This window comes from Oncorhynchus kisutch, linkage group LG3 (genome assembly GCF_002021735.2).
Source record: "Oncorhynchus kisutch isolate 150728-3 linkage group LG3, Okis_V2, whole genome shotgun sequence".
In the NCBI taxonomy this organism is placed as follows: domain Eukaryota; kingdom Metazoa; phylum Chordata; class Actinopteri; order Salmoniformes; family Salmonidae; genus Oncorhynchus; species Oncorhynchus kisutch.
The window spans coordinates 24,557,824-24,570,305 of NC_034176.2; the positions used below are offsets into that span (position 1 = coordinate 24,557,824).

Below are 12,482 nucleotides of genomic sequence, written 5' to 3' on the forward strand. Positions count from 1 at the left end.
ATTTAGCAGATTAACACTGGAGTGATAAATGATCAGATGGTCATGTGCAGGTAGAGATACTGGTGTGCAAAGGAGCAGAAAAGTAAATAAATCAAAACAGTATGGGAATGAGGTAGGTAAATTGGCTGGGCTATATAACGATGGACTATGTACAGCTGCAGCGATCGGTTAGCTGCTCAGATAGCAGATGTTTAAAGTTGGTGAGGGAGATAAAAGTCCCCAACTTCAGCGATTTTTGCCATTCGTTCCAGTCACAGGCAGCAGAGAACTGGAAGGAAAGAAGGCCAAATGAGGTGTTGGCTTTAGGGATGATCAGTGAGATACACCTGCTGGAGCGCGTGCTACGGTTGGGTATTGCCATCGTGACCAGTGAACTGAGATAAGGCGGAGCTTTACCTAGCATGAACTTGTAGATGACCTGGAGCCAGTGGGTCTGGCGACGAATATGTAGCGAGGGCCAGCCGACTAGAGCATACAGGTGGCAGTGGTGGGTGGTATAAGGTGCTTTAGTAACAAAACGGATGGCACTGTGATAAACTGCATCCAGTTTGCTGAGTAGAGTATTGGAAGCTATTTTGTAGATAACTTCGCCGAAGTCGAGGATAGGTAGGATAGTCAGTTTTACTAGGGTAAGTTCGGCGGCGTGAGTGAAGGAGGCTTTGTTGCGGAATAGAAAGCCGACTCTAGATTTGATTTTAGATTGGAGATGTTTGATATGAGTCTGGAAGGAGAGTTTACAGTCTAGCCAGACACCTAGGTACTTATAGATGTCCACATATTCTAGGTCGGAACCATCCAGGGTGTTGATGCTAGTCGGGCGTGCGGGTGCAGGAGGCGAACGGTTGAAAAGCATGCATTTGGTTTTACTAGCGTTTAAGAGCAGTTGGAGGCCACGGAAGGAGTGTTGTATGGCATTGAAGCTCGTTTGGAGGTTAGATAGCACAGTGTCCAAGGAAGGGCCAGAGGTATACAGAATGGTGTCGTCTGCGTAGAGGTGGGTCAGGGAATCGCCCGCAGCAAGAGCAACATCATTGATATATACAGAGAAAAGAGTCGGCCCGAGAATTGAACCCTGTGGCACCCCCATAGAGACTGCCAGAGGACCGGACAACATGCCCTCCGATTTGACACAATGAACTCTGTCTGCAAAGTAGTTGGTTAACTAGGCAAGGCAGTCATTAGAAAAAGCGAGGCTACTGAGTCTGCCGATAAGAATATGGCGATTGACAGAGTCGAAAGCCTTGGCCAGGTCGATAAAGACGGCTGCACAGTACTGTCTTTTATCGATGGTGGTTATGATATCGTTTAGTACCTTGAGCGTGGCTGAGGTGCACCTGTGACCGGCTCGGAAACCAGATTGCACAGCAGAGAAGGTACGGTGGGATTCGAGATGGTCTGTGATCTGTTTGTTGACTTGGCTTTCGAAGACCTTAGATAGGCAGGGTGTCTCCCCCTTTCAAGAGGGGGATGACTGCAGCAGCTTTCCAATCCTTGGGGATCTCAGACGATATGAAAGAGAGATTGAACAGGCTGGTAATAAAGGTTGCGACAATGGCGGCGGATAGTTTCAAAAATAGAGGGTCCAGATTGTCAAGACCAGCTGATTTGTACGGGTCCAGGTTTTGCAGCTCTTTCAGAACATCTGCTATCTGGATTTGGGTAAAGGAAAAGCTGGGGAGGCTTGGGCGAGTAGACGCGGGGGGCTGTTGGCCGAGGTTGGAGTAGCCAGGAGGAAGGCATGGCGTCCTAACCCGGACGACGCTAGGCCAATTGTGCGTCGCCCCACAGACCTCCCGGTCGCGGCCGGTTACGACAGAGCCTGGGCGCGAACCCAGGGACTCTGATGGCACAGCTGGCGCTGCAGTACAGCACCCTTCACCACTGCGCCACCCGGGAGGCCTCTGGCAGCTCTATCTTGACGGAAAATGTTATAGTTGGGTATGGAAATCTCAGAATTATTGGTGGCCTTCCTAAGCCAGGATTCAGACACGGCAAGGACATCAGGGTTGGCAGAGTGTGCTAAAGCAGTGAGTAAAACAAACTTAGGGAGGAGGCTTCTGATGTTGACATGCATGAAACCAATGCTTTTTCGATCACAGAAGTCAACAAATGAGGGTGCCTGGGGACATGCAGGGCCTGGGTTTACCTCCACATCACCCGCGGAACAAAGGAGGAGTAGTATGAGGGTGCGGCTAAAGGCTATCAAAACTGGTCGCCTAGAGAGTTGGGGACAAAGAATAAAAACACCACACCTTCCAAACCCCAGGAGAGTTACTCTGTCCTCTTCCACCCTAACTTTGAAAAAACTGTGGATACCGTTAAAACAATATTGCATTAACCCTCCACCATAGAAAATAACATGTAAAGAAAATAATCAAAGAAAGTTAGCTAGGATAGAGCCCTCCACACCAAACACTCAAACTCCCAGCATGCATTGCAAGAGAGAGAAAGAGAAAGAGAGAGAGAGAGAGAGAGAGAGAGAGAGAGAGAGGTGGGGGATAGGGAGAGAGAGAGAGCGAATATCGAAACAGCAGGTCCGTGACAAGGCATCTCATCCGGAGTACACACACGTCTCTTCATGTGATACATGATGTTTGGCTGTGCTGTGCGAAGAGTTATCTTATGGGTTTGGTGATTGTTCTGTGTGAAGCCGTATTCTGCATTGCATCATGGAATGTGATGTGAAATCCCTGGGCCTATGGCTGTTGAAGATACTCCACTGCACTGCTGCTGTGAGCAGGAGTGGGAGAGAAGTCATGCTTTTATTATACTCTTGTTCTGTCACTTATTCTCCTGCCTCTACATCTCAAAGGCTGCCAAATATTTTGAAGAGTGGTTAAAGGGGTGGCTGTGTGTACACACACTCAGACTCCAACTCTATGTATAGGTTTGTCTTATTCCAGAATACACCCATAATTGTGATCAACACAGTATGGTTCTATGTTTTCCACTCTGTGATTAAAAGGAGTTCTCAGAGTAGAGCTATTTTGAATTGTCCAAAGCCCTTCTCCCCCGATTGCTCAGTTTGGCCTGGCGGCCAGCTCTAGGAAGAGTCTTGGTGGTTCCAAACTTCTTCCGTTTAAGAATGATGGAGGCCACTGTGTCCTTGGGGACCTTCAATATTGCAGAAATGTTTTGGTACCCTTCACCAGATCTGTGTCTTGACACAATCATGTCTCTGAGCTCTACGGACAATTCCTTCGACCTCATGGCTTGGTTTTTGCTCTGACATACACTGTCAACTGTTGGACCTTATATTTTCAACATACAGAAAACATCTCAGAGGGTTGATCTAGCTGCAGATAGCTAATTCTCCTCTATGTGTTTTCCCCTTGCTGCTAATAAGCTCTTACCAATCGAACTAAATTAATAGACAACATCTGGTTATCTGACAGTCTATGCAGCAACTATTGTATTAGAGTCAAGCTGTGGTTATTTTATTTATTTTCCTAGATAAGTCAGTTCAGATCAAATTCTTATTTACAATGACAGCTTAGGAACAGTGGGTTAACTACCTTGTTCAGGAGCAGAATGTCATATTTTTACATGGTTAGCTCAGGGATCTGACCTAGCAACCTTTCAGTTACTGGCCCAACGCTCTAACCACAAGGCTACCTACTGCCCCAAGTCCTGCCAACTCAAAAACTGCACAATAAATGTATAACCAAGGGGGAACTAGTGCATTTCTCTGAGAAAAGCTGCTTCAGTTTTACTAATCTTCCAAAACACTTGAAATTCTTGTAAAATAATTTGTATTTATTTGATCAAATAGACTTTGAAAGGGTAGACATGCAGAAATTCCTCTTGTCAAAAGTCTTGCTGTTACAAAAGTAGTTCTTCATGCAGCGTAACAGGTTACAGGTTCTTCTTGGTGAAGCGCCTGAATGGCTTCATCATTGCTGAAAAGACCCTGACAATCAAGGATTGTTTTTTGACAGGCTGAGATATGGAGGGAGAAGCCTCTCCAACTGGAGCTAGAAACACAAGAGAAATGGATGGGGTAAGAGAGAGAGAGAGAGAGAGAGAGAGAGAGAGACAGAGAGAGTGAGAGAGATGCAGCATAGTAACATTGAAAAATAACAGTGCTATGAGTTTGGTAGGCATACCTATGTTTCTAACACACACCTAAACAAAACTACAAGCTATAGCAGAGCTCTAAAACATCCTTACCTATGCAATGTGCATCAGTAGAGGGAATCTCAGTCTGTTCCTGGACTGAATGGCAGTCCTTTTTGTTTCCTCTCTTGGAACGCTAACAGAAGAAAGGTAAAGAAAATGGTACAGAGAATAAATAAATAAATGGAACACTTCTGAATCCAAGGCAACAATTTAGTGATGAATAAAACATGTTTATTTCATGTATTTGTCTCATCATAGCCACATCAATAACATCAGCACCTAACTGGAACAAAAAACAAATGCTAACTCCCTGCTATACCTTGAAGTTGATCCTGAGTTTGGTCATTGAAAAGCAAAGGAAGCTCCTTCTTGCTTTCTGCTCAGCCCCCCTCTCTGTCTCAGCCTGGTCTGATGGGTTTGTTGCAGCAGAAGCTGGTCCTGACGCCTCCTTGCATCCCTGTACCAGCTGCTGGGTCAAGGACTTTACCAGGACTCTGTCAAATGCAGGGTCCTGGGAGGAAATAGCTGCTTGCAGGGTGTTGTAAGAGCCAAACTCTTCCATGAGGTTTTTATGTACACCTCTGAACACCCTTTGGATGTTCAGGTTCTGGGAATATGCCTGTGTCCTGGAGAATCTGGATGCAGCACAGAACTCAGACAGGACTTGTCTGATGAGTTGCTGACATGTTTCTGTCAGATCTGCTGCCTGTTGGGATGGTCCATCTAGGGCTGAGGGTCTGATCTCCGATAGCAACCTTATCACCAGTATGGTGACAAAACAGATGCCATCATCTTTGCTGGAGTCCATCAAGTACTGCAGTGGGAATGCAGTGGCACTGCTGATGTCCGGGGTGATTAAGAGCTCCCTCAGATGGACAGAGCTGCTGGGGATGCACACCTCCTTCTCTTCAATGTCAATCCCATTTCCCTTTGGTACCAAAGAGGTTCCTTTGCTGGTGAAAGACGGAGTGGAGGATCGAAAAGAGGCATTAGCACTCGGTGGTCGACTGCTGTCAGTCATTGGACTGTTACGATGCAGGGGTTCATCTGTGTGTGCCATCATCTTTGTCTTTAGGTCACTTGAAGAAATCTCTGGCATTTTAGAGACTCTGGTGTCGATGCAGGAGCTCCTGACGATGGGGCAGGTCAGATCAAAAGGCACTTGGTCAGGGATGGGAGTGCCAGGGAGATTGATCTCTAACTCACACTCTGACCTAGGACCCTTTGAAGAGCTGGACAAGGAACTACGACCATTTAAAGAAGTGGACAAAGATGAACAGGTTCTAGGGATGTCTTGGCAGACGTGTTCACTGTCATCCTCACTTTTCTCAACCTCCTTCAGCATAGTTCCTAACATATCATTGATCTGAAGGAGCTCCCTGGAATCCTTCATTCGCCCTAAGTTTGAGATTTCACTCTGGATAGCAACCAGGATTTCCCCAAGGGTCTCTTTGGAAGAAGCATTTTCTGTCCTTTCGGATCCGGATGGCTTCAGCCCTGTGAAGAAATCCTTAAGTGTGTTCTTCATACTGACGCAGATGGTCTTAGCTGTTGACCAAAGCTTCTCCTGTGATATTTTAACACTCAATTCAGTATCATCCAGTTGGGAGCCCCCGTGGGAGCACTGCAAAACTCTCCCACTTCTTTCCAGTAGCACAGTGTCAGTGGACTCATTTTTCTGGAAAATAGTGGTCATTCCTTTGACAAAGGTTTCCACTAATCCAGAGGCTGTATTCTCAGAGGACATGGAGGACATGGATTCTGAAAGGACATGGATCTCCGATGGTGAGCTAGATGATAAGCCAGCCTGCAGACAAATCTGAAGACCAGTATGGCTGATCTGTGTGATAAAGGAATGACTGGATCTCATCAGCACTTTACTCACTGCCTCTTCTGCCTGAGTTTGGAAGTCATTGCTAGAGAGCTTCTTAATGCTCTGAATCAGACTAGTAGAGGATTCTGTGATTCTGACACTCTCTTCTGAGCTCAGTTGAGAATATTGAGTACTCACGCTCAAGTCTTCATTGGGTGAGGGTGACTGGGAAATAGTATAGTCATCGAGCTTTGATAGGACACCATCAACAAACCAACAAGCCTCTAGGGACTCATCAGATGAACTGACAACGGCCAAGGATTTACTCTCCACTTTTGATAACTCTGACTTGTAGATGGAAAAAACACTGCTAAGAACTTCTTGAGTACTGGTATCCAGATTGGAGCGACAGAGAGCTGGTATTGGTTGGCTCTCACTGGGAACTCTGCTAAGTTCGGTGCTGGGTAACTGGACCTCAACAGTTGAAACAGTTGCCTTTTCAATGGTGTCTGAAGACTCCTGAAGAGAAGCATCCTTAGCCACACCTTCTTCTCGAGTGGATAGAGTTAAAAGATCCCTCAGCTTTGCTCGTATACGGCTGTAGAGTGTGCGGGCTAGAGAAAAAGTTATCATCTGTGAAGATCCTGTTTTGTGGTCATTTACAGGAACTGGCCAATCAACTGCTTCACATGTGCCTTCAAATGATGCTATCGTCTCCATGCCTCCCACAAATGCCTTAACAATCACTGTGGCAGTGGAGGTTACAGATGTCAGGGCTGTGCAGCTGGTATTCAGGGGGGCTTCAGTAAGGCTAGGAGCAGCACTAGAAGGCCTAGAGGAAGGAGCCATGCCAGAAGAGCTGCTGACTTTCCTTGTAAGGATGGTGTTCACTGCCTTCAGGGCTTTAGACTGAAAGTCGGGGCTAGAGAGGGTCTGAATCTTTCTGGCCACCACACTGGTAGAGGATCCAGTCTCTTTGAGAAAGTGAGTGGTCCCTTCCTTCCCAGGTGGACACTCAACATCAAGGTCACATTGAAGATTGGTCAGAAATTTAGACCCCAAGATTGTCATCTTCTTGGCCAGATCCAATAGGATGTTGAAGTCCTGTGCCATTTTGTCCATTGTGCCGACAATGGCATCCAGCACATCATCGGTCACAGGGTCCATGAGGGGCTCGATAAACCCTACCCACTCTGGCTCAGACGTTTGGCTCTGTAGCTCGGCCAGGATCTGCACCGAGGCTACCCGAATGACCTCCTTGCCTGCTGCTATGTCCTGACTGTCCATAAGGGGGCAACACCCCGGGCTGGCCTGAATGGCCACTGAGAGGCCAGAGTTAAGCTGGTGTACCACCTCCCCCACGATAGCACAGCTCAACTCGGAGGAGCTGGGGTTGGAGTGACCCTCAACCAGGGATATCAGGAGGCTCTCTTCCGTTACCCCAAAAAGAGCCTTCAGAGGCTCCTCCATGAGTGTAGCCTCTCTAGTTGCAGGCAAGCTCTGCAATGAGGTCTGGGACCTTGAAGATAAACACACAATCACCACTTATGCCATGCAAATGTGACCAACTGTCACACCCTGAAAATAGTTTGCTTTGTATGTTTCTATGTTTTGTTTGGTCAGGGTGTGATCTGAGTGGGCATTCTATGTTGTGTGTCTAGTTTGTCTGTTTCTGTGTTTGGCCTGATATGGTTCTCAATCAGAGGCAGGTGTTAGTCATTGTCTCTGATTGGGAACCATATTTAGGTAGCCTGTTTGGTGTTGGGGTTTGTGGGTGATTGTTCCTGTCTTTGTGTTTGTTACACCAGATAGGGCTGTTTTCGGTTTCACGGTTTTTGTATATTGTTCTATTTTCATCTTTATTAAAGATGTATCAAAATAACCACGCTGCGTTTTGGTCCGCCTCTCCTTCAACAGAAGAAACCCGTTACACCAACTGTATCTAATCTAGTTCATTAGTGAGCCTGAAAACCAAATTAGAGCAATGATGGATTACTTCTCATACCACCGTAGTTCTAGAAGCCTAAAGCCAACGGACACAATTTTTTGCCTGATTTTTATGTTTGTATGACATCAGAATAGGATTAATTCTGAAAGGCATGTACCTGATCTATTTATTCATAGATGACTTTATGGCTTACCCAGTTAAAAATGACTTTCACCTGGACCCACCCCCTCAGTGGCAACATTTCTGACCAGAACTTAAAACTACAAGGTGTGAATTACAAGTTAATAATTTATGATAAGTATGGGTCAGGTCTTGCAATTATTAAGTTGAAATATTGCTGTGAACATACCTCTTAGGCGAACAGCATGGTGATGAGGTCCTGCGGGTGGATTTTTGGCGGCACCCTGCACTGCCATTCCTCCTCCTCTCCTTAGTCCAGTAGTTCATCTCACTGATCAGCAGCCTTTTCTCTCTCTCATCCAGACTGCCTAAGGAATCCTCAGAGCACTGGGATTCTGGGGAGGTTGCCCCACTCCTCAGGTTCACCCCCATGATACGAGCTAGCGCTGGTAGGAGAATGCGGAGGGCTGTCTGGGTCACGACTTTAACAATCTTCAGACACAGCATGGAGAGCTGCTCGAATGTGAGCTATGGCCAACAAACAGAGGAATGTTTTTGTCAATCAAGTAATTCCATGACACCATTCCCTATATAGCACACAACTTTTGACCAGAACCTTATGTGGAGAGACTTACGTTATTTTTCATGCCATGCTGAATCACTCTCCATTGGCTAGAGAAAAGAAAAGAAAGGAAACATATTTTACCTGCACACTGATGTTGAGTTAGTGGAGTCACTAGATATCCATGTTAGGGGAAATAAACGTGTATTTAATGAAGCTATTAGCAAGTACATGAGACATTTTGTTCTTGATTTACAGGAAGAGTTAGGGGTGTGGTTACAGTGATGTTAGGTGTAGTGTTTGAAATCCCCTTTGTGGTTAGAAGGTGCACTATGACTATAAATTCAGAGTTGTTGTATGTGAGGTTGGAAAAAGACATGGGACTTGCTCATCAGTTAGATTCCTCAGGAAGGAGAGGAGGATTGGGGCACAGCATGTCTCAATCTTGAGAGAAGGCATTAGAGTCCTCTGAGCCTCCTTCTCCAGCTGCTCAATGATAGATCCCCTTTCCCGGAAACCACACCCGGGTGTCTGAGAAGACTCTGGGAAACCGCAAAGAGAAATCTAAAGTTGAATCTGAACTTGATCCCTAATTTCCTTCACCTTTAGTGATTTGATTGCACTGGACAGGTAAAAGCACATCTCTCTGCGGGCCTCCACTATATTGCTTTCACCTATATAGATACTATCTTCTCAGATTAGTGCTGATGAATTTGAACACAACCTGCACCCAACATGAAGTAATCTCGAACCTGCACCAATGCTGCAGTCCTCCTCCACGGAAGTCTTCTTGGCACAGCCACTGGATTTACGTTTAGCCTACATGACAACAGATTATAGGTCTCATAGCAGATCTAAGGTCAGTGTAGCGTCTCCTCCTAATGCTTTAAGGCTAGGATTTAGTGATAGTAAACTAATCTTAGATCTGTGCCTAAGTAGGCAGAGCATGTGTAAAGGACAGCATATTTCTTACCTTGCCTCCTGTCCTGTTCTTGTTGGTCTCATATGTCTCTGTTTCATCCTTCAAATTCTCCACAACCTTATTTTGGTCATCTGGGGGATCCTCCCATTTCACGCTCTGGTGGATAAATGAGAGACCAATATCAGTCCTAGGTTGTGACTTTATGAAACAACTTATTTGCTCCTATTTTAAACAAAACGGCAATAGTGGTCAGATTTCAGTCCATGGATCAAACCAGTGAGACCTATTGCTGTGTTAGTGACCTACTATATTGTTAGTAATTTCTCTTCTAAACTCAAAATAGGCTAAATGAACCATACCTTGCTGTCATCTGACATGATGTGTAGCTTATTGTTGTAGGCTGTTTCGAGGAAATACTAATACCTCCTTTGAAAAAACGTCAGTGAACCATCGGCAAACAACTGAAGTGAATATGAACGTCCTTGAATTATGCCAAAGCATTGTTGAATACTCGATTTCCGATTGGCTGAAGCCAGAGCATTCTCCAAAGATGTCATACACACATGATGTCACAATTAGGCCAAAGTCTAATGTCTATATGAATTGTCAATGTAATTGGAAAACAAATCAAAGCTTGTCAAAGTTCTGCCAAACGAAAATATGTCTAAGTGCACGTTTTTGCGTTTAATTTATGGTTTGTCATGCGTCGTCATTCATCACCATGCACAAAAACGTAACTCGCTGCCATCCATTAGCTATAATTCTGAGGTTGCAAAGCTGCAGAACTAGGACGTGCAATAAATTATAACCACTTGCAGAATAATTTCAAATCAAAGATGTTCAAGGGGGCTTGAACTATTTCAGCACTGTGGAGCTGTCCGCTGCATAGAGCTGACACGTTTCTTGGAGTCAGGGGACCGTGCCATGGTGCTGAAACGGAGCAGGGCTCAGTTCTATGGATATCTCATGCGGATTTTCCTGCTAGCCTATGTATAACGATTCTATAATCACATTATTTTCATCCATCCGCCGACACAAATGGCATGTCAACGTTTCCCAAATAATAATGCAATGGAGCCAAGCCGAGATGTATGGTTCTTCATCCAGAGGACGAAGCACCACTGTATCATCTAAAACCTTCAGAGAGATCCCTTAAAACTGTAGTATAAACTCTCCACGGCTGTTATGGTAGCTACGTTAATTTAGAGAGACATGGACAAATCCAACACATAGCGTTTCTACTGAGTCCTGCTTAGAGGTGACTGACCGTCATGTTGCTAGTTGTAATGACGCTTTTAAAACAATAATAGTTATTTGTAATTGCTCTGGGAGCTAATTATTGCAGAGCCCAGCTACACATCCTGCTCGCTGGGCTCATTATGGACAGCCAATGAGCAGTTCAGGTGAAAAAGTCAGCCAGATCTGATCCCTATAACATACATGATACTAGGATACTGTAGCAACCTCCCGGCCTGCACAATCCTCCATGGCACGAATGCTACACGCGCAATATGGTATGCTAACATCCCTCAACAATTCCCCAATTGGAATTACTTGCCTAAACTTCCAATCATACTTATTTTCTAATATCAACCATAGTTTCTGCACTTAAGGCAGACTTGCCATTAGAACAAGATGGAATTAGGACAACGTTAAAGCTCATTAAACGTAGGCTAAAATGAACCTTACCTGGCTGTCGTCAGCCATTATGTGTAGCCCGTTAATTAAGGCTCTGCGCCTCGGATACTGTAGCAGTTCTGATAGGCTACTGTAGCTTTTCTGTAACTGTTAAACTAATCTAATCGTATCCGTTGAAAACCGGTCAGTGAACCGTCCTCAAACACAATGAACTGATGTCAATATGGACATTATCCTTCACATAAAGATATCAAATACATGACGTCAGATATGCCTAGAGGCATTGTTGACTTGATCAGAATACATATCATAGTGACACAGTACGTGCTGTTGACAGCCTACCCTGAAATCAAACAGGAACATGGATTTTGTGAAATCTGTTGTGAATGTATAGGAATGTTTTTACAACTGCATAACTGCCTTCATTTTACTGGACCCCATGAAGAGTAGCTGCTGCAGCTAAAGGGGATCCACAATAAATACAAATACAAACCCAATGCACCATGATAACACATGCATCAACTTGTTTTGACATATCACATGGGATATGACAGTTCCTGATTCTGAGATACTGTAAATCAACAGACCTTGAGAGGAGATTAAACATGTTGATCTATTTCACAGGTTTCTGGTGGTTTCTAAGCATTCTACATGTGTTGGGGAAGGAGGGTGGGATCTCTCCAGAGCATCTAATTACATCAATCATGTCTTGCCATGCATGTGATATGAGATAATGTTATGCACCACGTAAATATACATTGCCTAAGGCTGCAGTAGTATACTCCATGGAGACAGTGCACAATGTTCATTTTACACGATGGATAGATGCTACTCCATTTCATACAATCAATCATCAATCAATCAGTACAATTTATTTATAAAGCCCTTTTTACATCAGCAGATGTCACAAAATGCTTATTCCGACACCCAGCTTAAAACCTCAAATAGCATGCAATGCAGATTTAGAAGCACGGTAGCTAGGAAAAACTCTCTAGAAAAACAGGAACCTAGGAAGAAACCTAGAGAGGAACCAGGCTCTGAGGGGTGGCTAGTCCTCTTCTGGCTGTGCCGGTGGAAATTATAAGCGTACATGGCCAATAAGGCCAGATTGTTCTTGTAGTATGATCTAAAATAAAGACGCGCGACAACGAGGTTCTAACTCCAGCCTGTTTATTAACCTAACCCTCGCATGTCCTACATAGGTACGGATACACCCCAAGGGACATCCTACTACATCTTCCCCTCTCCCATGAACAAGAACTCAACATGCATAACCACTGAAGCATAACTGAAATGCAATTTGGAAACCAGTATTATTCTCGAACATGCTACTTCCCATCCTGAAACAGTATGAAAGCAT

General features: G+C 44.8%; 1 protein-coding gene across 2 annotated transcripts; it reads right to left on the reverse strand.

The window, feature by feature from the left end:
• Positions 1–3,735: 3,735 nt before the first annotated feature.
• LOC116369543 (uncharacterized) lies at positions 3,736–11,426 on the reverse strand. 2 transcript variants are annotated; one of them, XM_031819501.1, is made up of 7 exons: positions 9,536–11,426; positions 9,315–9,381; positions 8,636–9,104; positions 8,230–8,528; positions 4,439–7,451; positions 4,171–4,252; positions 3,736–3,974 (listed from the first exon to the last, which is right to left on the reverse strand). In XM_031819501.1, exons 3-7 carry the CDS (start codon positions 8,645–8,647, stop codon positions 3,856–3,858), a joined length of 3,525 nt encoding a protein of 1,174 aa, XP_031675361.1. In that variant the 5' UTR covers positions 8,648–9,104; positions 9,315–9,381; positions 9,536–11,426; the 3' UTR covers positions 3,736–3,855. The 2 variants fall into 2 exon arrangements, with proteins under 2 accessions (XP_031675361.1, XP_031675370.1); XM_031819510.1 differs by having other exon boundaries at positions 8,636–9,381.
• Between the last annotated feature and the right edge of the window lie 1,056 nt (positions 11,427–12,482).